The 27,677-nt window shown below is 35.2% G+C and overlaps 1 protein-coding gene across 7 annotated transcripts in view; it reads left to right on the top strand.

The window, feature by feature from the left end:
* Nucleotides 1-27,677, top strand: part of RFX3 (regulatory factor X3) — a 343,496-nt gene that overhangs the window by 246,189 nt on the left and 69,630 nt on the right. For 4 of the 7 annotated variants that reach the window (XM_042243406.1, XM_060409418.1, XM_042243407.1 and 1 more), the window contains 3 exons: nucleotides 4,178-4,252; nucleotides 13,507-13,688; nucleotides 17,741-17,860. In XM_042243406.1, the coding sequence (XP_042099340.1) occupies nucleotides 4,178-4,252; nucleotides 13,507-13,688; nucleotides 17,741-17,860 (377 nt within the window). The remainder of the gene's footprint in view (nucleotides 1-4,177; nucleotides 4,253-13,506; nucleotides 13,689-17,740; nucleotides 17,861-27,677) is intronic. The other 3 variants (XM_060409419.1, XM_042243408.2, XM_060409417.1) reach the window with 1 other exon arrangement.

Below are 27,677 nucleotides of genomic sequence, written 5' to 3'. Positions count from 1 at the left end.
CTCTCAGTTTAAGGTCAACTTTCCTGTTTGTTTTCACTGAAGGTGATTGACATTCCCCAGCATTGATGCATCCTGATGTTTGAAATAAGATTGGCTCTAAAATAACTGTTTCCAGAATTACTTAAATAACTTTCTCTCTTAGAAGTAATGGTGATGACAAAATTAATGTCAATAAATAAACGACTCAATACCTCTCCAAGTTTCTGTGTATTTGAACCTGAGATTTACCTTTATGACAGCATCAACTGCCCCTAAATGAAGCCTGTGCTCCAGCCAGTTTTGACTACTTGTACCTGAAGTATGTGTGAGCGGCATCAATTTTACTGACGATGTTGTGGAGGAAAGAGCTGAGGGTAACGGGTCACACATGCAGAGTTCCTCAGAGCCCCTCTGCAACACCTGTCCTCCCCATTCTGCCCATCATCTGCCAATGAACGTTCCCTTCCACTCTGCCCAGGTCCCAGTCTCCTCAAATCTCTCAACCCTGCAGCAGAGCACTTAAAGCCTGATGATAGCTCTGCAAAACAAGACGCCATCCTGTGATAAGGATTCTCCTGCATGAAAAGGCAACAGGGAACCATAAATACCAATTATAAATAATGATGGGAATTATAAATAATAGGGAAAATGCTTTTTTCTTGTTACATTTTTCTCTTTAAAAGTATTTGCTGCTTTAGTAAAAGTACAATATTGATCTCTTCTTTGAGCTCAGGAAAAGAGAATACAAACACTGTATTTACTGGACCTCAGACAGCGTTTGACCTCTCTCCTGTGCTCTCTCGCCCTTTTTTCTTAAGGGCTTGGTGTGACTTTTCTACGTTCTTATCATGACACTGACTCTCGAGTGAATATCTCACTAGCCTCAAGTTACCCTGGGTGCTTGGAGACTCTCCACCTGTCCTTTGATTCTAACAAGGCAATGTTAGCATTTCAGTGATTGGAAAAGAGTCTGCAGCCTGATATTCAGGTCGCATTCTTAGTATGGAGAACGTTTTGCCCAAATGAAGGAAGCCCTGGTATTCTGTCTTTTGAGAATTCAGTGTTTGGTTGTGGAAACCAAGTCATACCTGTATTTACTTTAATTCTCCAGTTCCTAACTGGTGACACAAGCCCAAACATTGTTTTGTCATAGCAACTGGTGTTACCTTCCTCTCTTTCTTCACCCAAATTAAGCTTCACTCAAAGCAAAGCTCATGGGTGTCCCTGCTAATGAAGTCTGGGTTTCCCTGTAAAATATTGGCAGCAAATGCTCAAACCAGATCTTTAGCATTATGCTTCATAGTGCTTTGTCATGCAGCATACTGCAAAGCCCTCTCCTGTCTTCCTGCTAGTGTGTGGTCAGGAAGAAACCTGGCCTGTGCATGTAGGAAGTTCTCCACATTTCCTGAATTCTGACTCTTCAGACTTTGCAGGCGTTCTGTTGGGGTAGCATCTGAGGTTGGTCATCCCACACTTGTAACTCTTTTGGCTGGAAAACTTTTCATTGATCTCTGTCATTTTTCTGACCGAGAGGCTGGTCAGTCTTCTAATATTTCAATGATGTGTCTCAACACAGTGCGAAATCCTCTTTTCCAGTTTCTGAAAATGTTTCTGCAGTAGCACTGGAGCAAGGGTTTCTCTCTCTGACTGATAACCACCCTCAGAGGAGATTCCCATTCTCATAGGAATCCTGTTTAACCTGGTGAATCTGAAAGGTTTTAATTCACCCCAAGTATTAATATATTACTAAGTATCTTTTTTTTATCTTCTAGAAAAGACTTATTTTTCTAAGAATTCGTGTGCCCATTGTGGCTGGAATGTATATCAGTTTCTTACCTGCTCTTTCACATAGGGAGTTTTAAGTCTCACCCATTCCAGTAATCACACTTAACGCTGTATAAGCCTGGCTTTCCAGGCCGAACATCTCATCTCAAATAGAGCATCCCACCATTTGATCTAAGAGTAGTTGCCATAGCTTCTTATCTGATTATGAGGCAATAGTACAGGATCACCATGGACCAGTCTAAACTCCAAGCAACACATATCCTAGCATTAGATAATCGTGGAGAGGACATGTGCACTCAGTCCTAGGATGGTTAAGAGATGCAACTGGGCTATAATGTACCTTAGTTCTGAGAATTTATTTCTGCAAAAAAAGGAAGGAAAACAAGCTAAGCTATAGTCCAAAGCTCAATTAGTTTAGGGAAGAAATGGAAAATGTTCGTTTATTGCACTCAATTTTTAATTGTCAAAAACAACAAATCCTTTAGTCATTAAGAAATGGAAATTGCTGTTAACAAGCAAATCTGAATTTGGATCTCACCCGCATTATTGCTCTGCTCTTAGATTTTTGGTGATTTTTACCTTTCACCTAAACCTCTAAAATCACAGGGAACAGATTATTTTATTTTTAAATAGACTAAAATCTAATTTCAAATTTTCCACATTGAAACTTTAGAAAAAAAGTAGGCATTTTAGCAAATTAAAGTTTTGAGCAAATTCTTCCTAGAAGAGATTTACAGTCACTTGAGGATGGGACTCTTCAGCTATCTTTTGATACATGTTTTCTCTCTGAAAGTAGGAATACTTGTTGATACCCTTTTAAGAGATGTAATACTGAGATTCTTTAGTTTTAGAATGTAACATTTAGTAAATTTAGTAGAATTTACATTACTCTTTTTGGCTTGTACAGTATCATTTTCATCAGTTTATTTTCAAGTATAATGATGAAATACACTAACATTCCATCTGGCAAAGAGTATTTCAGAAGCCAGTTTACTTAAATGTGTGATCTAAAAAAATTTAACTAATAAATTGTGTTCTGTCACCTTATGAATTATTTTAATACATATTTAAGAGTACTTTTGTATCATTTCTAACCTAACAACCTTCTCTGTATTACATTTTATTAACTCTGAGAAAGAAGAACCAGTAACTTGGGGAAATAACATAAAATTAAAGCTACCAATTCCTAAGGAAACTGAATTTAATATTGGCATAATTGAGGCTGAACATTCTATCTATAAAGTATTCTACCATAAAGCAAGTGGACACTTGGTGGGAAAAACAAGACTTTGCTCTGCTATGGATTTTGTCATCCTTTTTTTTTTTTTGGATAGGAGTAGGCAGTATGTTAAAATTTCAAGGCATCGTTAATTTCCATAGATAGTGTAAAATATAACTTATCTATGTTTTAAAGCATGAAATATTTTTCTTAACTGCTTATATGAGTATTGATTTGATCAGGTAGCAAAAATAAAAATAATAATTTCTTTCTTGTATGGTGTGATTTTTAAATTTAACTTTAGCTAATGTTGTTAATAAAATCCAGTAAGCAAATACAGGGTGTTTGGAACCTGATCTTACAGTAAATGCTATAGTGCTAGGAGCTCAGAGATAGTTATCTTTAAATATGAAGGGATCAACAGCTCATCTCATTTATTATTGGCACCTCCTACTTAATTAAGGTGTTACGATTACTCATCATATGCTGAGATTACACAGAATAAAATTCTTTCTGTGGTTGTCCCTTTTCTTTGTTGGCTCTGAATTATTTTCTCTTCTACATTCCATGTCTGCTATCATTTCTAATATCTCTACCTCACCACCACATCTTAAAATATGATATAGGATCCATGCTTATGTCTAAATGTGTCCGTACTAATGATGCTCCACTTCCAAGTTTTAATACAGGGTTTAGAGAGAAATGGTTAGGTTTAGTAACTTTTGAACATTAATAAAGGTGTCTTTGCACGTTTGCATTAAAATACTAATGTATGTAAAATACAAAATCTGTACTATTTTCCTTTTGTGACAGAATAGGGCAAATGTTAATACTTTTTAGGTGGGAGACTAGAGAGAGACTGGTTACTATCTAACATCTTGAACTATGAAAGTCAAGAATGTTTTAACTAGCACAGTCCACTGGGGTTCCTGCTCCTCAGGTCTCCGTTCTGATTATAATTGTGGAATATTCAAGGAGGTTTACTTTTATGATTGAGCTTATTATTAGTGTGCCTGTTTTTATGTTATTCTCTGGGATTGGGGGGAAGAGGGGGAAATACACATTTAGTGAGAGCTGTTCATTAGCCACCATTGAAGGAGAAATTGAACTTTAAAGAATCTATCAAAAATTCTCTGGTGAGCCTTTTATTACTATCTTGTCTTGAGCCCTTTTTTTAATGACATCTATTATCAGATTGAAATGGCGATTGAGACGCTGCAAAAGTCTGACGGTCTGTCCACTCACAGAAGCTCTCTTCTCAACAGCCATGTAAGTTGCCTCTTCTTCATGTAAACTAATCTCTTGCTTGTTCTGCATGTGTTGCTTGCTTCTAAATGCTTGTTTTATTTATTTACTTATTTATTTTGCTTCTTAACCTTCCTTTCTCAGCTGCTTTTGATCTCTATATCACTTAATGGCATTTTTGCACAGTGGACTAGCTAAAAATAGAGCCCACAATATACTACTTCATTAGGGTTTTGTACTGTTTTGGTACAGATATAACACTTCCAAGTTAATAACAAGCTGCCATGACTGGTAAAAAGTGGCTGATGATTTAAATTTTGCTAGTGTGGTATTTGTTTATAATGTTATGAAGCAAATGTTTGTAATCTACATCTTCATGTCTGAGATGGAGAAATGGTCGTCTCTATTTGTATGACCAGTAATATCCTTTAAGTGGAAAAACATTAATGCCAAACCCAGTGATAAACTGTTTAAAATGATGTATTTAACAGTGGGCAGGAAACAGCTCCCTAGAGGAGCTCAGATCCTAAGACTTAAATAAAAATAAGTCTGGGCCAAGAGAAGAAGTGAGACTCTAAATAAGCCATAAACTGCTACTAATTGAGATAAAACAGTATTACTGTTGTTACTATTTCTTAAAGCTTTTAACCGTTACCCAGATGCAGCATCACTATAACACTGGTGAGGATAAGAAAGTGATAACCATTTGTGAAACTAGAAACATTCTCATTAAATGTTCAAATTTTGGGGAATCAATGAAAATTGATTATGAATTATTTTGTTATCATGATTTCTGAATATATGAGGAAGAGTAAATAGACCTAGACTTAAATCTGTCTAGACAGTTCTTCTGCTAAATTAGTATCAGTAATAGTATAATAAGAATTAGAGTTTTCCTTCCCAACCGACAATGTATTCTTAAATTTAGAGATAAGTTATTTTTAACTCTTCCCCATATTTTGTGATGGGACAGTCCAAAATTGAATCCAAATGAAATAAAACATCATTTTTTTTCAATAAACTTCAAAACTTTAGCTTATAGAAAATGTTTTCATTAGGCTTTTTAAATATGTGGATTTTCAAACATTTAAATTTTATATTCCAACATAACATAAAATACTTCATTATGTTCTTACATATTTGTTTTTAGATGAAGTAGTTTGTTTTTTGTTTTCCCAAAGGGAGGTATCATGGCAAATAAAAACAGGCTAATGTACTTGGAGAATGACTACAATTTTGGTGAAAATTAGAGATTATAAATTCTAAAATAATATATATTTTGGCCCTTTTTTGAAAGTTTAAGGAATATGATTTTCCCCTTTCTGAAAATCTGTATGCAGTATGCCACTGTTTTATATTGATATGTTTCATAGGTATATTCCTGCTGTGTTGGCATGAATCTGTGGTTGTGTGTAAAGGCTGATTTACTATGTACTATTAGAATGTTTGTTTTGTAGAGTGGGTGAGGACCACCTGGTGTTTTGTTTTGCAAATGGCAAGTGTTGAAAGTGTTTATTTAGGTCAAAAATGTGCAGAGGTATAAAATAAAATTCCTTAAGTTTCCAGTTACTTTTTTGAACTTTGAAACATCTTAGAATTTGTGCTTTGATATTCAATTCACATGTCATTTTCATTTGAGATATATATTTTAGTAAAATATGTGATATGCTTAATTTAACTTGAATTAATCAAATTAATTAGTCTTTATGAATAATAATGTGGATATAAGAAATTTTTTCTTGTATGTTTTGATTTGATTTTTAAACTTTTCAGATATTTTAAAATTGTTATTCTCTTAAAAAATTCATGAAGCACTAATGTTAACAAATGTGTATATTAAGCTGCATAAGCAGCAGAGACATGTTTTTTACTCTATGGCTTCGTATTTTTCATCAAATAGCATGGCAACTCTCCCATACTGTTTACAACTGACAGAGGCATAAATGTTGCTAATGCAGTGATAATCTTTCTCTAAATATCTTGATTCACTTTTATTACACCTCTGAGGTACAGTTACTTTTACTTGAAAACAACACATTTATAATCAAGTCTTTGGAAATAAAAATGATTCTTTAGATGGATATAAGTAGTGAAGAAGGAGTCAGTGTTTCTGGTGATGGTCAGGTTTTGTTTCTACCTGAACAGAAAAAAATAGGTCCTCCTGTCTTTCTGTCCTTGGAAAGTTAGTGATGCTCCTAATTTTTGTTAGATTTGTCCAAGGAATAAGCTACTACATGCATTCCAGTTGAAAATCACCTGGTGAGGTTATTTTAAATTCTGTTAAACTAATTGGTGATCTTAAGTTGTATTAAAAACATGTGTGAAGAGTTGTCTTTTTAATTTAAATATGGGTAACAATTTCAATGTTAATAAACTGGGAGTTACCTTTATCCCTTACTATGTATGACACGGAAATATTTGAGGTTTGTGGGATTCTTTGAAGTGGACATGAATTCAACTTTATGATGGTAGTTCCCTGATATCAGTTTCTACAAAGGACCTATTTCATTAGGCAAAACTTAGGAGAAATTATCAATAAGTTGTGTTCCATACTTACTAGTCATGATTTTTGATCTGAAAGTCCATTGTCATTCTATTTTGCAATATGGAATAGAGTAGATTTTCTATTTTCTCAGTATATATTTGATTATTTGCAGTAATTCAGGAGTCTCCCCTGTCAGTATAATCCATCTTGATTCCTTCATTTTTCACCTCTCTTTCTACACATTAGAAGATGGAGTGAGGTATTAAACTTTATATCCCTGTTCAGCATATTCTTAAGAATATTTTGTACTGCTGCTCTGTTTTTGTCATCATCATGCTGTTATCATGCAGGTCAAAATACATTTACAATGTATCTTTTTCATATCCAGCCTCACCAGTGACTGAGTACATTTACATTGAATGCCATGTTCTATTAACATTATTAACATAATGGCACTTATTTCAGTAATAGCTGAATAAATAGTAATAAATAGTAATATTTATTGACAAGTGGAAATTCAAAGACAGTAAAGATTGATGTGTTTTGTCCACTGATAACATCCCTGGTGCCTAGAACAGTGCCTGGTACATAGTAGATGCTCACTAAATATTTGCTAAGTGATTAAACATAGAAAACAAATAATGGATGGGAAAAGACCTTATCTTACCTTCAGTATGTGTGTGCATTTATCTGGGGACTCATATGTGCATTCTTTGTTATGAAGTGTGCTTCGGTTAGGTGTATGTGTGAGCCTTATTGATAGACAGTGGTCTTTTCCCTGTATACCATTTGAATGAAAGAATATATTGCTGGTCTGTCATTTACTCATGTGGAGCCTTTAGTTTATTTAAACATTTCTAAGTTTTTTGGCATGTGAAAATGTTATGGGTAAATGATGGGTGGTCTTCCTAAATGGAATTAGAATATCTTAATTCTCTTCATTGCAGATTTAAGTTTATTTTATATTCATTCTCAGTTATAATTAATATAAATTGGTATTTAATGGTTATACTGTATCCAGTTTGGGATACTTTGGATTATAAATTTAAATGCAGAAATGTTCTTAAGTGAATTAATCTCTAAATTTCATGTAACATTCTTCAGCTTGTACATTTTAAAAATTCCCTTTAAAATATATAAATAGCTTTAGGCCTTTATTTTATATACCTTTCACAATTTAGCAAATAATTGTTTCATCAGTTTTGCATTTTAGCTATTGAAATATATTCAGCTCAAAGCAAAATTTGTTTTATGCTCACTTTCCCTTGACTTGGCTGTGTTGTAAATATAAATTATGATGGAAATAAGACCTGTCAAAATACATATCATCAGTGAACTGAACTTAAAATGAATTCTAATGGATAATAATCCATCTGGGAAAAAATGCCAAATGTTACATTTAGATGTTAATTGGTGAATGCAATATGTATTTTTTTTTTAATTTGTCAATCAGTATTTCCCTTTGGGAAAAATAGAAACTGTTCATCTTCCTTAATCTACTCTGATTAATATAGATTAAATGCAAAGGTTGAAAGATGCAATTATCTTGGTTTCGACCCTTACATGAATTTGTTAGTTCATTAGTAGAATACTCAGGTTTTAAAGATAAAGGTTAAAAGTTCCTATGTATTTCATAGGCTTTCAAAATCATAAATATAAACAAATATTTTTAAGACATTTTATGAATGAGTAAAAGAAATAGCAGTAGTTTATTTCTAAATTAGTAAATGTTAAGGATATTGAATTACTGTCCAAATACATTTTATTAAAGACAAAACCCAAGGAAACAATGTATCTTATAACAGGCATTAACTTCCCTAGGGTAACACATGGAGTAAATGCCTTCAGGTTACATTTAACGGCCCAGTGTCTCTTATAATAAAAATTAGTCCTTTCTTAATACTGTGTTTTAGACTCAAAGATCTGACTTAGCGCTTCATCACTGTGTCAAAACTCAAAGGTTAAATGCTGGCATGTAGAATGTAGATTATACTCCTCAGCTAAATTTCAAAATCGTGCATGATAACTCCTATACCGGTTTCTGCTTGCACAGTGAGTTTATAGGAGCAGTACCCCTGTCTGTACCGCTGTTGGCAGGCTCCCTTGCTGGAGCTGTCTTGGCCACAGCAGAGCCACCTCTCATCCTTCAGGGCTTTTACCTCCACTTGACCTCCCTGTGCTCTTCCCACGAGATCTCCAGGCTTCTGGCAAGGAGTGAGTTCCTCTTCCTGCAAACAGGGCACAGGGAACAAAGCCCAGGCTGCTGTGAAACTTTACGTATATCCACTAGAATATCCACCCTTGTGGAATTTTTCAAACCACTAATGATTTTGTGTACATAATATGTGTATAATTATGTATACACGTATGGATGTGTGTGTACATACACAGACACACAAATACATATTACAAATAAACTCAGATTTTTTAAAACTGGATTAGAAATGAAGAAGAATCTTTAAGAATGTAGAACTATATAATAAAAACAATGTTTGCAAAACAGCCAGTACAAATTAAGTGACTTGCTTAGCCACTTCAGAGGACCACATGGCCAATCCAATAAAAACTTAGTTTTCTCCAGGTTACTCACTGGGGGTTTGAGGAATATTATTTAGGCTTATGAGTATTTTAAGTCAACCTGTGCTGTAATTATCTTACTATTTCGGTGGAAGCTTTTCTTTGATTAAGAATGGCCTGATTAACATTTTTATATGTGCAAACATACCTTTGGACTAAAAGTATTTTATGTTAAACTTTAATTTTGGCAGAAGTTTTCACTTTTACAAAAAGCAATTTATGCTAGTACTGTTCAAATATTTTATTATGGCTTTGTTTTTTCAAATTATTTTATAGATTTTAAAAATTTAAAAGACAATTTTCTTGATCATGAGATAGTAATAAACTCTCATTTTTAGATATTTATCTTTACTTTTAAGTAACTAAATATTGCAAGGAGACTAGTAAGCTATTAAGGCAGGTTTTAGAAATTTTAATTTGTATCTGATTAAATTATTTTCATTTACTGTATATCTTATTAAAAGTATTTTACATCAGATCTATTTTTATTATTTGTATACTTGTGGTTATAAAGTTCACATTTAAAAATTATTTTTCCATTTCTGAAAAAATCTTTAAGCCAACACTTCCTATACAGATATATGTTCTGTTCATTAGCAAAGGGATAAATATTTGATTTTTTATTGATTTTTATTTTTTGATAAATCATGTCATTTTAGCTTTGACGATATGCATTATTACGTGAGGACACAAGTATCTATACATATAGACATATCTGACATTTTTAACTTTGACATTTTACTGGCATTGTGTGTTTCATGCTTGTGGATGGGGGTACTTCATTAGTTCAGTTGCAAAATATTAACTGTTTTTCAAAAAATACTTATAGTTTTTAATACATTTGCCCTTTTGTAGTATTTTCTTTATATTTCTTGATCTCAAGTAATTTAAGTCCTCAGAATATTCCGTTATACATATTCTGTATTTTGATACTCTTTATTTATTTTATATCCTTTATATATTTAGAATACCAGTGGAAGGCTCTATCTAGTACATGTACACAAAACAAGAGTCATTACTTTTGTGCAGTATGGTTCACTAGAGCTGTCCTAACACTATTAAGTGCAGAGACAATGCTTTCCAATCCCGGTTATCTTACTGAAGCATGTGAATAAAATATGTGAAACAGGTTTAATTTGCCATGTTTTATGTGTTGTCTCCATCAGTTGTGCTCATAATCAATGAAGTCTTAAAAATTTAAAAAGGAGTGCTAAAGAGAGGTACTGACCCACTGTTGTAGGCAGAATACTAGGCTGAGCTTTAATAACTGAATATCCCAATCAGTTTACCTTGAATATGTCTATGTGAACTTCTATGTGTCATGTAGAACATTCAGGAATCATGTGTGAATGCCTCCAGAAAAGTTGTGTACTAACAGTAAGGTTACAAATGATTCATATTAAAAGAAATTCTTAATTTTTTGACCATTATAAAAATAAATGCTTATTTTGTATAATCTTTAAAAAAATGTTTAGGGGATGATTGTATATGTTCAGAGGCGATAGGTATATTTAAATGTATTGATATGCACATGTGCTTCATAGAGAACTTAAAGGCTTCCTGACCAGAACATTAATTTTTATTTTTTTTTAAAGTACTCTGCTCTGTCCTTTAGGCTTAGTGGCCATATTTTCTAAGCCAACATCAATTTGGGTTTAATGACATAAGTTTTAGTTACATATAAATATCATGTATGACTATTTGAAATTGAAATGGTTCTGGAATATTGTCTTGGTTAAAGGAAAAAAAATTTTTTAACATTTTAATGGTGTTTTTTACTAAGATTCTGAAAGTATAGGTTTGAAGTTTGATTATAAATCTTTATGTAAGCAAAATGGAGAGATGCTTTAGTTTATTTGACTGTCCATATTATCATTTTAGTATATGTGAATTACTGGAGGACAGGGGTGAGCTCACATTCATTTTTGCATCTGATAGGCGCCTAGCACATCTGATAGGCGCCTGGCTAATAGTTGATGCTCAATAAAGGGATTCTTTTACTTCCATAACTTATATTTAACTTGAATTGCATGTAGAATATCAGCTTTTTACCACACTTCATATATATGGCATGGAAATTTGATTTAGGCAAGTAATATGTGATATATATGCTACTTTTGTAGCAATAATAACTGATATGTGAGTCATTAGGGAAATGTGTTGGAAACTATATCAGGCCCTGAGACAGTTTATGTATGGCCTTAAGAAAGTTATTTATACCTATTTCAATTCCCTTTTTGTAAATAAGGGCTTCCCAGGTGGCACAGTGATAAAGAATCCACCTGCCAATGCAGGAGATGCAAGAGACCTGGGTTTGACAGTCCGTGGGGTCGCGAAAGAGTCAGACATGACTGAGCACGCATACATGTTTGTAAATAAATAATGAACAGATTGATGATTTAATTTTACTAACATTGAAACTCGGTAATAAATGCTTAGATTTGATTTTTCTAAAAATTTCTTGCACATACTGTACTTTAAAGATGATTTTTTATAAATACACACAGGACAACATAAAACTTTATTTTCTTAATTTATTTTTTAATTGGAGGAAAATTGTTCTACCATGTTGTGTTGGCTTCTGCTGTACAACAACTCAAGTCAGCCATAATTATACAGACAGCCCCTCCCTCTTGAGCCTCCCTCCCCTCCCTGAATCCCACCCCTCTAGGTTATCAAAGGGTGCTAGGCTGGGCTCTCTGTGTTCTGTAGCAACTTCTCACCAGATGTATTACACACGATAGTGTATATGTGTAGATGGTGTGTTCTCCATTCCTCTCACTCTTTCTTTCCCTCACTGTGTCTACAGTACCATTCTCTACATCTGCGTCTCCATTCTTTCCCTGCAAATGGACTCATCAATACCATTTTTCTAGATTCCATATGTCTGTGTTAATATACACTATCTGTTTTCCTCTTTCTGACTTCACTCTGTGTAACAGGCTCTAGGTACATCCGCCTCATTAGAACTGACTCAAATTAGTTCATTTTTATGGCTGAGTAATATTACATGTGTATATATATATGTGTGTGTGTATGTATATATACATATGAAAACTTCTTTATCCATTCATCTGTAGAGGGACATCTAGGTTGCTTCTGTGTCCTGGCTATTGTAAATAGTGCTGCAATGAACACTGGGGCACATGTGTCTTTTAGAATTGTGGCTTTCTCAGGGTATATGCCCAGTAGTGGGATTCCTGGGTCATATGGTAGATTTATTCCTAGTTTTTTAAGGAATCTCCATACTGTTCTCCATAATGGCTATATATGTTTACATTCCCAGCATTGATATAAGAGGGTTTTTTCTCCAGATCCTCTCCAGCATTTATTGTTTGTAGATTTTTTTGATTATGGCCATTCTGACTGGTGTGAGGTGATAACCTCATTGTAGTTTTGATTTGCGTTTTTCTAATCATTCGTGACATTGAGCATCTTTTCATGTCTCATTGGCCACTCATAAAATTTTAAAATATGCACTACAGACTGAGAAAACATTGCTTTACCATCTACCATTGTAGTGTGTTTTCCAAAATTATGAAAAAACCATAGAGAAACTCAAATGATTGTAAAAAAGTGATCCCTTTTCATTACATATAATTTTTTTAAAATCAGTGTCTAGCGAGTTTCTTTCTGGGGAAGAAAAGACTGAAAATTTTCCTTACTGCTTATAGAATTTTTCCCAGTAGATAATACTGTTATTGTATTATCTTATGTAAGTAAATTAGATAAGTAAATTAGAATTCTATATAAATGAATAGAGCCTTAATATAAAAATTTATACAAGGCAGCCTGCTGATTATGTGTTGTAACAAACCAGCACTGAAGACATATTATGCACTGTGATGATGCCACGCTTGATAATATATTTATTTCTGTAGCAATTATGAATTATATTTATAAGCAGTTAATGGGATTATTTGAATTCCTTGAAGAGGTTTTTATCTCCAAAATAGGAATCAATACAAGGAAAACTAGTATGTCTGTATAGGTGCTTGAATGTTTGAAGGAATGGACATGGTCTAAGGTCAATAAATGCTCGTCAGCTATCTAAACTTTCAAGAGTTTTCACATGCAGATTACACAGGCCTCCAAATTGCAACAGAGTCCCTGTCATACGGTTTGAGGAAGATCTTCTATGTATTTCTGTGTGTTGTAGTTGCAGTGTCTTAGAGGCATTTTGGTGAATGATTCAGTTTCTCTTTGTTTACACTAGCTCCAGTGGCTGTTGGACAATTACGAGACAGCAGAAGGAGTGAGCCTTCCCAGAAGCACTCTGTACAACCACTACCTACGACACTGTCAGGAACACAAACTGGATCCAGTCAATGCTGCTTCTTTTGGAAAACTAATAAGGTCAATTTTCATGGGGCTACGAACCAGGAGATTGGGAACTAGGTTAGTACTAAAAGATAATATCATAAACTAATCTCTCTTTTTTAAACTGTAGTCATTCAGTATATTGTTTGGGCAAAAGTATTTGATTACATAATACATTAAGAAAAAATTTCAAAATTAGCTCAGTTTATGAAAATCCTCAGGAAAAGGAAAGCCATTATTCACTGAAAACTGACAATACAGAATGATGTCTTGTCCTAAACATCCAAGTAGTAAAGCTTTGAGAAAAACTGATTGCCAAATCACATAGAAATGAACAGACCAATGCAGGAGACCCTGGTTTGATCCCTGGGTCGGGAAGATCCACTGGACAAGGGGAATGGCAACTGACTCTAATATTCTTGCCTGGAGAATTCCATAGACAGAGGAGTCTGGTGGGCTATAGTGCATGGGGCTGCAAACAGTCGCACACAACTGAGCGACTAGCACTTTCACTTTCACTTTTTAAGCTATTAATGGAAAATTTATATATGATGCTTTAAAAATCAGTGTATACCACTTTCTTCTCTTTTGGAAAATCAGTGTACTAAAGATGATGAATAAAGTGACATAGTCAGTGGAAAACCATGTATCTCTTGATTTGCAAAATTACATTGAAAGCTCTTTATAAATAACTCTTTTATTTGCATAGAGTAAGAAATTAAAGCTGAGTTATTCATGTCACTTTTGGAGGCCAATTAAAAATTATTTGGTGAACTTGGAAGTTTTGAACATTTGAAGTTCTCAGTTAATGACATTGTCCTTTTTAACCTTTTATTAGCCTTTTTAAAACTCTTGATTGTGAAGCCATGCATTTATGGAAGCAAAAATTTAGTATGGTTCCATTACAAGGAAATCAATAATGTGAGGAAGACTCTTAGAGTTTCTCTGTTTCCTTCTTTTGGAAATACATATATGAGTGTTATTATTAGTAAAAATATGATGAAAATAATACTTAAAACTGCAGAGCTTCGTTTTACTGCTGTAATTTTTTACAAAGTATCATAATATATTTTAACTAGCTGAGCAGAGTCTTATGCATGCTTCTGATTTGTTATATCTTACGAAATTTATATTTAAAAGTATAAGTGTAAAGATGCTATACAATATATATAAGATGATATATCTTTAATGAGTGATAAGTCACAGCACCATAGTATTCTAGCAAAGAGTTTTTAATATTCTTAATAAAATAAACAGAGCCTTTATAATTGACTTCAGTGTAAATTTATACAGAAAAAAGGAATGTGACAGTTTTATGAGGATTACAAGGTCTGTATGTATTCAGAGTGTGAATTATTCCTTTCTGTTGCATTTTAAGTGATTGTACGGCTTTCAGATTGCGGAAGGTTCTGTTCTCTCATAAATGTATTTTCTTCTATCTATACTTCAAAAGAATAGTATATTTTAAACTGAAGAATATGATTATTTATTCAGAGTAAAGGAACTAGCTTCCTATCACTTGAAAGTCTTTTTGTTTTACTAGTATTTTTTTTCCTGGAACCACAAAAATCATTATTTGGGGACCTAATCTACTATATCCTAGCTGATGGATCAGTAGTTTTGGATACTGTGCCAATATTTTGAATCTCTGGGCTTTATTCAGCATTCTAATAGCTGTATTGTTGTGCCTCTTTTGTTACTGAAAGGGATTTCAATGAATCCTATTTTGAGGCTCCATTCAAGCTTTGAAAGGCATCTTTAAAATAGAAAAGGACAAAATTGGGGTTGTTTGGGTTTGCGAATGAGTGGAATCCATACTCTAGGCTCTATAAGTACATATTGCAATATTGCAGCTTTTACTTTCTATGTTCTTTTCTTCCCCTTCGCACTATATAACAGTTGTGTCTCCTGTTCCTTTTAAAATTGTATGTAATGTTTGAAATTAGAGATGAAAAACAAAGCCTAGAAGAATAAGGAGAAAAGAAATCCTTTGGAGAAAGTTTAAGCAAATACTGTGTTATGAAGATAGCAGGACTCTAATGTAGAAAAGCTGACAATGGTAGGGGTGAAGTACCAGGGACTCTTTCTACTGTGGAAACTGGTTTAGCATTCATTTTCTATGCCTAACCCAGGGAACAGAAAGAAAATCACTATAAATCATGAGGCAGACCAACTCAGATTTTTTTTTTTTCCTAAGCAAACCGTATGTGAATTGTTACTTGCTGCTGCTAAGTCGCTTCAGTCGCGTCCGACTCTGTGTGACCCCATAGATGGCAGCCCACCAGGCTCCACCACCCCTGGGATTCTCCAGGCAAGAACACTGGAGTGGGTTGCCATTTCCTTCTCCAGTGCATGAAAGTGAAAAGTGAAAGGAACGTCACTCAGTCGTGTCCGACTCTTAGCGACCCCATAGACTGCAGCCTACCAGGCCCCTCCATCCATGGGACTTTCCAGGCAAGAGTACTGGAGTGGGGTGTCATTGCCTTCTCCGAATTGTTACTTATCCACCAATAAAATTATCTGGTGAATTCATTCAAACCAGAACCAGACTGTTTCTCAAGTTTCTGGAACTAAGTAAAAGATGAGTAAAGTCACTGTGTTTCTAAACAAAGGCAAGTCAAAGGGTAGCTTTTCTTACATCCCATCTCCAAATTAAGTTAAAACAAGACCACAGAACATACTGCTGTCCCCCAGCCATCTCCATTGGCAGAGAAAGAACCACCTCTGCACCAACACACCCAAAGTGCTGATTGATAGGAAACTGAAGAGAAACTACTGATAGATACTTCATGTATTTTGGGGTCTCACAAGAACAATGTCATTTCACTTTGCAACTTTGTCATTGGCTTTTCCCTCTTGTTCTGCCATTTGTGGGGGAGAACAGGGCTAACTGAGTTTGTAGTATTTGTTTGTTTGTTTTTGTATTTTGCTCTATTTGGCAGTGGATCTTGGAGAAAAAAATCTAATGTCTGCAAATGGAAGGCATTAAGTTTTCCTACTGGTTTATTTTGCTGTAACTGTGTAGGTATTCAAATGCCTATACCGATAACTATGTAGGTATTCAAATTGGTAGTCTACTTTTTTAGACTACCAATATTATTTATATAATAAAAATTTAATGTATTTTCAAATATATAGAATTCATCTAATGTATGTTCTTGAAGCTTGGAAGTAAAATTTTGTTTTATTTTTATATAAAATATTGAATCCACACTCCACTTGGATTTTTTTTTTTTTGTAAATGAAAGAAAAAATTGGAAAGAGCATTGATGGCTTGCTATATATAGACTTGTGAAAAACTACTATTTTCTGTTTGCAAAAATTTACATATTTAAAATGTTATTTTTGAAAGAATTTGCAAATTTCATTCAGGGTAAAACTTTGTCGTTTCTAATAACAAATATGGTCTTTCTCATGAACATGAGGAAATTGTGACAGTTTTTTTATCCAGGTGGAAATTTGCCATTTTCACAGAGAAATTTCTCCATATCTGTTGTGACACATCTTATTCAGCCTGCAAAACTGATATGAATCCATAAAAACAGAGACTAATAAAATATGTTTTGAAATCAGTAGGATTAAATGCCTGCTTTTTTAGGTTTCAAAATTTTAAATAATAGACTTCACAACGTCTTGTGTCAATGAAGTTATTTTAATTACCCCTGCAATAATAGAACTAGAAAAATACAGGACTTCTCAAGACAGTAGAATTAATTTTTTTTTCCTCTTTGTTCTGCATAACTACTTTATAGTAAATTCTTAGTGTGTAGCCCTTTATCCTGTTAGTGAATATCCTGTTAATATAATTTTCTACATTATAGCTAAAATATAAATTTGAAAACAAAATGTAATTTAAATCAAACAAATATACTGTGACTAATATTTAAGCAAAAGTTTATAAGGAAAGATTTTTCTTAGGGCCTTGAACTGATTGATTCAGAATCTTATTTTGATTCTTCAGATGTAGCCACCATAAAAATATACAGGTGTCCAGAACAGGTAAATCATAGATATAAAACATTCAGTTTGCGTTTACCTAATTTTTCCAAATATGAAATTAAATGGAATCCTATATTATTTATATTGACTTGACTGACTTTTTTGTCTCTGTTTGCTGTTCTCTTATGAAGAGGAAACTCCAAGTACCATTACTATGGGATTCGTGTCAAGCCTGATTCCCCTCTTAATCGCCTCCAAGAAGATATGCAGTATATGGCTATGAGACAACAACCCATGCAACAGAAACAAAGGTAGACTTTGGGATTGTCATTGACATGTCAAAATTATGGATTTCTGTAGCTGTTTCAGTTTTTTTTACCTGAACGAGTAGAACAAATACTTAAGTGTGTAAGAATGTCACTATTGTTGATATGCTTTCACTACAGACAGTTCTCAGATATGATTGAGAATTTCACTCATTCTGTTTTCCAAATCTTTTAAAAATTACTCATCAAACAGCCTGTTTGGTCCCTTTAAATAAACGTGACATCCCAAACTATTCCAATAAGGAGACTAAACACATGCTATAAGAAGCATCTGGAGAAATTTGTCAGTATTCATGAGCGTCTTGTTAATCTGCACATGTTTTTAAGTCATTCTTTTTGACAATATAAATTCTTGCAGAATGTTTGGGACTTCTTGCGTTTTCTTTGACTCCAACTTTCATAAATGTAGAATTGTGAATGTTAGGACTTTAAGATATCTCAAGCATTCATGAATGGATGGGTGGATGATGAATGGATGGATAGATAAATAGAGTTATAGATCTTAGAATTGAAAAATACATCAGTGTCGTCTGCCTCCTCAGCCTTGTGGCAGTCAAAGCACTAAAACCCCTGGTTTTTGTTTTGTTTTTTCAGATAAGTCCCAGAGAGGTTAAATGATTTGCACAAGCATGTAAAGTTGCTACATAGCCAAAGGCCTTCTGTCTCATGTGACTTATATCACAGTTTGGAGTAAAATGAAAAATCTTTCTCTCTTTACTAATATAGCTCAGCCATGGCAGTAGTTCCAGTTTTTATTTTCAGTTGAGCATGCAATATTTGATAGGGAAAAGAAGGACTGCACTCAGGTAGTCAGATGATCTCAGTCAATCTGCTTGATCCATTGATCTGGGATAGTGAGTCACCTTGGCAAGATCTCCTCCACATCATACTAGCGTAATCAGATGCATTAGTTCCAAGTTACGACTGGAGAAAAAGGATACCATGCAGTGTGCACATGCTCAGTCAAGTCCAACTTTTTGTGACCCCCATGGATTGCAGCCCATCAGGCTCCTCTGTCCATGGGATTTTCCAGGCAAAAATAATGGAGTAGATTGCCATTTCCTCCTCCAGGGGATCTTCTGACCCAGGGATTGAACCTGTGTCTTTTTCATTGGCAGGCAGATTCTTTACCACTGTTGGACCTGGAAAGGCCATACCATGCAGTAGCCCTTTATCTATTTGGTAACAGCACCGGTTGCATCTCTACCATGTGCTAGGTCCTGAGTGCAGAGATAAGACACAGTTCTAACCTTTGAGGAGTTAAGAAATTAGATGACCAGGTTATGGGAATTTTTTTTTTTTAAGGTAATGCAGCCTGCGTGCATGCTGTCACTAGTCCTGTCTGACTCTTTTCGACTCTGTGGACTATAGCCCTCCAGGCTCCTCTGTCTATGAGATTCTCCAGGCAAGAATACTGGAGTGGGTTGCCCTGGCCTCCTCCAGGGGATCTTCCCAACCCAGGGATTGAGCCCATGTCTCTTATGTCTCCTGCATTGGTTGGCAGGTACTTTACCACCACTGCCACGTGGGAAGCCCATAACGCAGCCTGCTGCTGCTGCAAAGTCACCTTAGTCATGTCCAACTCTGTGCGACCCCACAGACGGCAGCCCACCAGGCTCCCCTGTCCCTGGGATTCTCCAGGCAAGAACACTGGAGTGGGTTGCCATTTCCATCTCCAATGCATGAAAGTGAAAAGTGAAAGGAAAGTCGCTCAGTAGTGTCTGACTCTTAGCGACCCCATGGACTGCAGCCCACCAGGCTCCTCATCCATGGGACTTTCCAGGCAAGAGTACTGGAGTGGGGTGCCATTGCCTTCTCTGATAATGCAGCCTAAGAAATACTAAAACAGAGGTTTGATTAAGGAACTATTGGAATACTTTGCCAAACTGTTTGAGCAAAATCTTGGAAAGGGAGGATTGGGAAGTTTCACAGAGAAGGTGCTATTTGAGTAGGGAATTAGAGGGATCAGAATAACAGAGGAACATTTAGGCAGAGGGAATAATGTAAACACATGTACCACTGAGGCATAAAGTCCATGACATCTCTGGTGAATACACTCTGATATGGTGAGGCTGATATTGCAGGAGGAGTACTGAGAAGATTGGGTCCTTTAGGGTAAAGATTAGACTTGAGTGAGAGATGAGATTAGTTTGGATCACAGATGAAGGGATTTGGTTGTATATGGAGTTAATGACTTTGTGCTTAGAAACTGTCAAGACTTCAAAGACTTGCTTCCAAACAAAGCAGTGACACATTCAGATTCTGTCTGAAGAGATTACTTTTTGATTTGGGGCAAGACATATTTAATGGGAGGAGACTGGAGGTAAAGGCGTTTGTTAATACAGATATAATTTCTAATGCAAGTATTTAAGACTGAAGAGTCAGTTCAAGATTGGCTATTATATAAATTATGTTTCACAGATTCTCAAACTTAGTTTTGAAATTACTGATTCCTGTTTTTTGAAGTATAGTCAGTGAAATATATTAAGAAGAGTTCTAGGGAAGAAACATAAAACATTCCCTTTTATGTTTGGAAACAGAGTTTGTGTGAGTTGGAATAAACTGTTCTTTGTCTTGATTTACAATTACTGTTTCCACCTGTTAGTGACAACGCGCTTATAGCTTTTACTTTCTGGTATAGTGCCTGCACTCATGCATAGCAGCACTTCACATTGGAGATGTTGGTGCAATAAAGAAACAAAAGATCAGTTCAAAAATAACGTATATTCATCTCAGGCCCTTTGCTCCGTAAGTCTTCTCTCAAATCATGGTAATAAAGCCTTTTGAGCTGGTAAAAAAAAAAAAATAACGTATATTCAAATTTAAATATGAACAATGCCGTGGTAAATTGCACCTAAGATATCTGAAGCTTACTTTATCCAGTGATTTCACTGCAAGCTTTCATGGAAATGGAAGCATTCAAGGAACATTCTTTTTACAAAGCCTGGGTTAGGTAAGCAAAACCAAAGAGTTACAAAGGTCTCCTTATGTAACAGATTTCAGAGCTATAAAGTTTAATGAGCTATGAAAACCCTGCAATCCAAGTACTGCTTTTAGAATTAGATATAATATGGTTGTATTTAAGAAGTGATATAAAATTCTCAGTGATATTCATAGTTCATAAGACTTTAGTTTCTTACAGTGTTTGCTTTCTTATGAAATAAGAACATTAGAGAACCAAAGAAGTACTGAAACTTCCTTTAATTTGCTGTTGTTATTTGTTAATGGTACAAGTTTAGGATTATGGACAGTTTCTCTTGGCATGGTGTCTTGGATAATTGCTTCTATTACCAACTTCACCAACCCCTCATTGGGATTAGGAGGACAGAGGGAAATGCTTTTTTTTAAGTATCTCTGAAGGGTTATATCGTTGGCAACATTGATGGGCCTTCAGTGAAGCCAATTACCCCACTGAGAGGAAGCACTTGTACAGAAGAGGAGAAGTGTCTCTTCATGAGTCTAAATGCAAGGGTTAAAGTATTTGCTGAACACAGTGGAAAAAGAATTTATTGTATCATTTGCTTTAGAGCTTATAAAATAAGATGGTTTCAAAATTCAAATAAGTCCACTGAATGTATTAAATTTCACATAAGAAGAGACTGCCATTCATCCTGGTAAAATACGAGGGACATTTGAAAAGTTTAAAATAGTTTATAGCATCTACTAGTATTTAATATTTTAGAATATTCAAATTGTTTAAATACATTAGAGGTTTTTTATGAGTCTATATGTGCGCATCTTCCCTAGTATAAATGTATGTGCTTCACCTGTTCCTATAAGAAAATTCAAGTATAAATAGTAATTATTTTATCCAAAAAAATCATTTTTTGTAGGTCATTTTGTGCATTTTTTTTCTTATTAGTTTGGAATCACTGTAGCTATAGCATTTATAATGATTTTTGTTTTGCATAGCTTTATAATTTTTAGAACTCCTTTACATATGGTATCTCATTTGAAGATCTGATAGGACAGTAGAGGAAATTTCCACTAGTAGAGGAAATTTCCATTTATCTGCAAATCAAATTCCCAGCAACACCACCATATGGGAACATAGCCATGAGTCTGGAAATAAATGGAAACAGCTTCTGATTGAAAAACAGATGTCACAGAGCCCATAGATTAGCTTAATTGAAAAGATGAAGCCATCCTCAAGTCATTTACCTAAAATAAAGGAGCAGATTAGAGCCCACTTGATTCATAGGCAATCGTGAGATATAACAGCTGGCAAGAGGAAATAAAAGTAGACAAGTGTCTTTGATTCCCTTTTGGGTTATTCATCCCAGCAATCTGCATATTCCATGGAGGAACACGTAGACCTAGGCACTCCAGTAGGCCCTTTAAGTAGCACTATAGTGACTAAAATCTAGTGATAACTATTTGGCATATTGATGGCATTATAGGTAATCAAAAAGAGGTTAAGTACTCTGATTAAGGAAGCAGGAGAATGTGTGATAATTGGGTAATTATTAAGACCTTCCTTTTGAAAATATTTCACATGAAAATAACTTCTGCACTTAAATGAGGTAATCTTCAGTTTTCAAGGAATTTCACTCATGGACTAATTTGCTTACTCTAATATAGACAATAAATAAATTAGGTTAGTGTAGAGCAAAAAGGTGAATAATTTTCAGCTATATGATCTAAATAAAAATCTTTGCTGCAGTTTCTTTTTAATATTTAAAAGATGCACATAGAGAGTGTTGGCACATATATTTCAGTTATTCTTCCAAATTCTAGTAGCAAAAGTGGTGGAATAGAGTCAAGTGCTTTTGACAGTGTGCTTTGCTGCATTTGATTCCTTCACCAAATACATAACAGTCAATGGTGCGTATAAAATATGTCCATCACATCTAAAAGCGAATTCACAGAGTCATAGAAAGAGCTGGAGCAAAGGGTCACATAGTGCAAGTAAAAGTGCTGTTTTGTTGATGAAAAAACTGAAGTCCATAAGAGTAGGTAATATATCCACGATCATATAGAAACCAGGACAAGAACCCAGGCCTCTTATCTTTGATCTTATAAGAATTCTTTCCCTCAAGAGGTAGTATAGCCCATAGGAAATGTACACATGTAATAAAAGTTTTGCATATGAAATAACAGGGAAGATTACAGTTGAGTATGTCCTAAATAAGTGAAGAAATGTGTCATTTCCTGACTCTGTGAACAGTCTCTTCATAGGAATTGGAATCTGTGAAAAAAAAAAAAAGGGGGGGATTTTTGCAGCAGTGAGGGGAGGAAAATAGAGGCCAATTGGAAAGCAAGGCTAGTTGCGCTTTGGCTGTAGACAGATGTGAAAGCATGCGTGTTCCTAAGGAGTGAGGGCAAGAACCTCTGTCATTAGAAGACCTTTCTTAATATAGTTTTGTAGACTAGTGAAAAGAATTGTATATTTAAAGGTTAGAAATAGGGATTTGAGTACAGGCTGCTTGGCACTTTGGTGTGTGTGACTGAACTTCACTGAACCTCAGTTTCTTCATCTGCAGAATGGAAATTAATAATAATTGTTGTTGTTTTTCAGTCACCCAGTCATGTCTGACTCTTTGCAGTCCCATGGACTGCAGCATGCCAGGCCTCCCTGTCCTTCACCATCTCCTGGAGTTTGTCCAAGTTCACGTTTCATTGCATCAGTGATGCCATCCAGTAGTCTCATCCTCTGATGCCTTCTTCCCTTCCTGCCCTGATCTTTCCCAGCATCAGGGACTTTTCCAATCAGTCATTTGTTCACATTAGATGACCGAAATACTGGAGCTTCAGCTTTAGCATCAGTCCTTCCAGTGAATATTCAGGGTTGATCCCCCTTAAGATTGACTGGTTTGATCTCCTGTGTCCAAGGGACTTTCAGGAGTCTTTTCCAGCACCACAGTTTGAAGGCATCAATTCTCTGGCATTCATCCTTCTTTATAGTCCAGCTGTCACAACCATACATGACCACTGGAAAGACCATAGCCTTGACTATATGGACCTTTGTCAGCAGAATAATGTCTCTGTTTTTCAGCACACTGTCTAGATTTGTCATAACTTTCCTGCCAAGAAGCAGTCTTCTGATTTCATGGCTGCAGTCACCATCTATCACTGTCTGCAGTGATTTTGGAGCCCAAGAAGAGGAAAGTGAAAGTTGCTCCGTTGTGTCCAACTCTTTGTGACCCCATGGACTATGCAGTCCTTAGAATTCTCCAGGACAGAATACTGGAGTGGGTAGCCTTTCTCTTCTCCTGAGGATCTTCCCAACCCAGGGACTGAACCCAGGTCTCCCACACTGCAGGAAAATTCTTTACCAGCTGAGCCACAAGGGAAGCCCAAGAATACTGGAGTGTGTAGCCTATCCCTTCCTCAGGGGATCTTCCCGACCCAGGAATTGAACCAGGGTCTCCTGTATTGCAGGCGGATTCTTTACCAACTGAGCGATGAGGGAAGAAGGGGAAATCTGTCACTAATTCCACCTTTTCTCTTTCTATTTGCCATGCAGTAACGAGGCCGGACGCCACAATCGTAGTGTTTGTATTTAGTCTTAAGCCAGCTCTTTCATTCTCCTCCTTCACCCTCATCAAGAGGCTCTTTAGTTCCTCTTCTCTTTCTGCCATTAGAGTGGTAACATTTGGACATCTGAGGTTGTTGATGTTTCTCCTGCTTTTCTTGATTCCAGCTTGTAACTCATCCAGCCTGGCATTTCTCATGATGTGCTCAGCATATAGATTAAACAAACAAGGTGACAGCAAACAGCCTTGGCATGCTGCTTTCTCATTTTTGAACCACTCAGTTGTTCCATACAGGGTTCTAACTGTTGCTTCTTGATCCACATACAGGTTTCTCAGAAAACATGTAAGATGGTCTGGTATTCCCATCTCTCTAAGACCTTTCCAGTTTGTCATGACAAAGGTACTGATGAACCTATTTGCAGGGCAGGAATAAAAACTCAGACATAGAGAACAGACTTATGGACACAGTGGGGGAAGGAGAAGGTGGACCAAGTTGAGACAGTAGCTCTGAAATATGTATATTACTATGTGTAAAATAGACGGCTAACAAGATGTTGCTGTGTGGCACAGGGAGCTCAGCCTGGTACTCTGTGACAACCAGAGGGGTGGGATGGGGCGGGGGGAGATGAGAGGGAGATTCAAGAGGGAGGGAACATATGTACACCTATGACTAATTCATGTAGATGTATGGCAGAAATGAACACAACATTATAAATCAATTATCCTCCAATTGAAAATATTTTTTAATTAAAAAAAACACAAAAGCACTCAACTCCTCCGCCTGCCCATTCTTCCTCCCTTCACCACCCCCTGCATGGGCATTGATCCCCTGGGTGTCCCCCAACAAACTTCCTGGATACAATTCTCTGTCTCAAGATATGTTTCCTTCTTCTGTATAGCAAAGGGAAATATACTCAGCATTTTTGAATAACCTACAAGGGGAAAGACTCTGAAAACGGACTGCATTTTATATAATCATTGAGCTGTACTCGTGAAACTAGCACGATATTGTAAATCAACTATACTTCAACTTTAAAAATTAAAGAATAAGGCTGTTTTGGAGAAGAATGAAGCTGGGAAATTGGGCAAGTTTGGCTTTCATTTCTTTACACCTCTGGGCCAGTGGTTTTCAACTGTGATTGATGTTAATGGTTTACAGTTCCTTTCCTGACCATAAATTCCCTGAGGTCATTACTGAGATAACCATCTAGGACTGGTAAATTGCTCTGAGGCAGCTGAAGGTGGCAGGAGTCTTTAGTGAGAAGATGATCAGATGTCTGTGCGTTTGGCTTTTGGAAAAAAATAAGAAATCTTGGCACTGAGGTATTTAATGTTCACTATACTGCTGTAGCAAGTCCCTAATGTAAATATATTTTCCACTGAAGATAGAGTCATAAATAATCACATTCAGTAATTATTAAGTATAGTAATTCATGTAAAGTTTGTTAATATTAATTCTTCTGATGAACATTTATTGAACTTGTGAAATGTTCATTTGTATGCAAGATCTCATTTGGCAATTATATTGTTTGTTATTTACTGATAAGGAAACAGGCTTATTTAATTTTGCTTTATGCAAGAAGCTCACTAATTTATTTTTTCTGAGATAGAGCTTCAGATGCCCTTTTTTATTTTTGTTACTGTCTTGCAGTCAGGTGGAGACATGTTGTCATTCTCCAAATAAAGGAAGAGTGGAAGCATTCCTCTAGGATCAGTTTAACAGAAGGGACCAGCTATACATAAAAGAAGTATCATAAAGGTGTCATACGTATGTGTAACAAGAATATATCAGTTCTACATAGTTAAGCCTAAATTACGTACAATAGGAGAACTCAGTGAAGGAATTCATGAGCTAAGGGAATTGTATTTGCTTCTTTCGGCAGTGCATTTTCAGCACCTAGGAGAGCAGTGAGCATCATTTGTGAAATGAATAAAGGATCCACAGGCTTCTCTTTTAGCCAACAGCTTCAACCTCTTCCCTTCCCTGCTTCTCCCACATTTCCTACTGAAACTGCTGCAATGAACTCAAATACTCCCATTTGAGTTTAATTTTTCCTACTCTCCTTTCCCAATTATAGATGTAGAGCTAATGACGAGACAAATATAGAGCTACCAACAAAGATTGAAGAGTTGTAATAACTGTCATTAATCATCAGGGTTGATGCTAGAAGTCAAGATAGAAACATTTTCAGTGTGACATCAAGAAGTCCATTACTATTCTGAAAAGATGGCACTCAACATTATTTTCTTCTGATCTGTTCATGTTTATATCATTTGATTTACTTCATACCTCAAGTCATCTAAGAATTTTCTGGGACAATTTTTCCAAAGGGAATGTCATGATTCCTGCAGAAAATTTTAGCCTTTTGTCCCAGTTATGAGCTCAGCATTTAGGTTTGTTCATGGCAGATCAAATGATTTTATACTCTATAGTTATAAGCATAATGATGGCTCTAAATGCCTATACAGCTCAGATTTTACATCTTGCTTGTGCATTTTTCTCCTGGTTCAAAGATACTTGTCCAGATGGTTCATTCAGTCTGTTGAAAATCCTTCTACCTGTTACTATTAGTTGAATGTAATGGTAAATATATACCCTTCTTTGCCTTCCATTGAACTCCTTCAGTGACTATATGTGTGAGATTATTGACAGAATTAGATATTATTTTACAGTAGAGTTACAGCTGTCCAAGTTCTAAATAACAGCTATGACTAACCCCATGGGGGAAGATTCCTAATAATTTTCCAAGTTTCTTTGTTAGTGACAGGTTTCATGCATAACGCTCAGCTATTAAAGCATTAGAGTTTCTTTGATTTCTTAATCATTAACAACTTTAGCTTTGATTGCCCATGGAGTTGCAAGCTGTTAAAATTATAATTTGCCTCTTACTAATTTTGAAACCAAGAGCTGTTTGTTCATTTGATGTAGCACAGGTCTTTATCAGAGAATATACAACTCAAGAGCACTAAGAATCTACTATAAGAAAGCCTATTATAAAACAATAAATTTGTAAAAATAAATGAGAGTAAAAGAAGATAATTCTTAAACACTAAAGAGTTTTGTTTTTTGAAAGATTCAACAAAATTTTTTCAGTAGAAAACATTTTTTTTTGTAATTTTAGTATTTAAATAGTGATTATTTTATAAAGATAGAGACATGGCTGGTTCTTGTTGATGTTTGACAGAAAACAACAAAATTCTCTAAAGCAATTATCCTTCAATTAAAAAATAAATTAAAAAAAAGATAGGAAATCTGAAAGCTGTGTTTCAATGCTAAAAGGTCACTTTAAATTCAACCAGAGCTAAGATAATGTTGGATTATCATG

Source organism: Ovis aries, chromosome 2 (assembly GCF_016772045.2).
Source record: "Ovis aries strain OAR_USU_Benz2616 breed Rambouillet chromosome 2, ARS-UI_Ramb_v3.0, whole genome shotgun sequence".
Lineage (NCBI taxonomy): Eukaryota > Metazoa > Chordata > Mammalia > Artiodactyla > Bovidae > Ovis > Ovis aries.
This window is presented reverse-complemented; position numbering and strand designations above follow the sequence as displayed.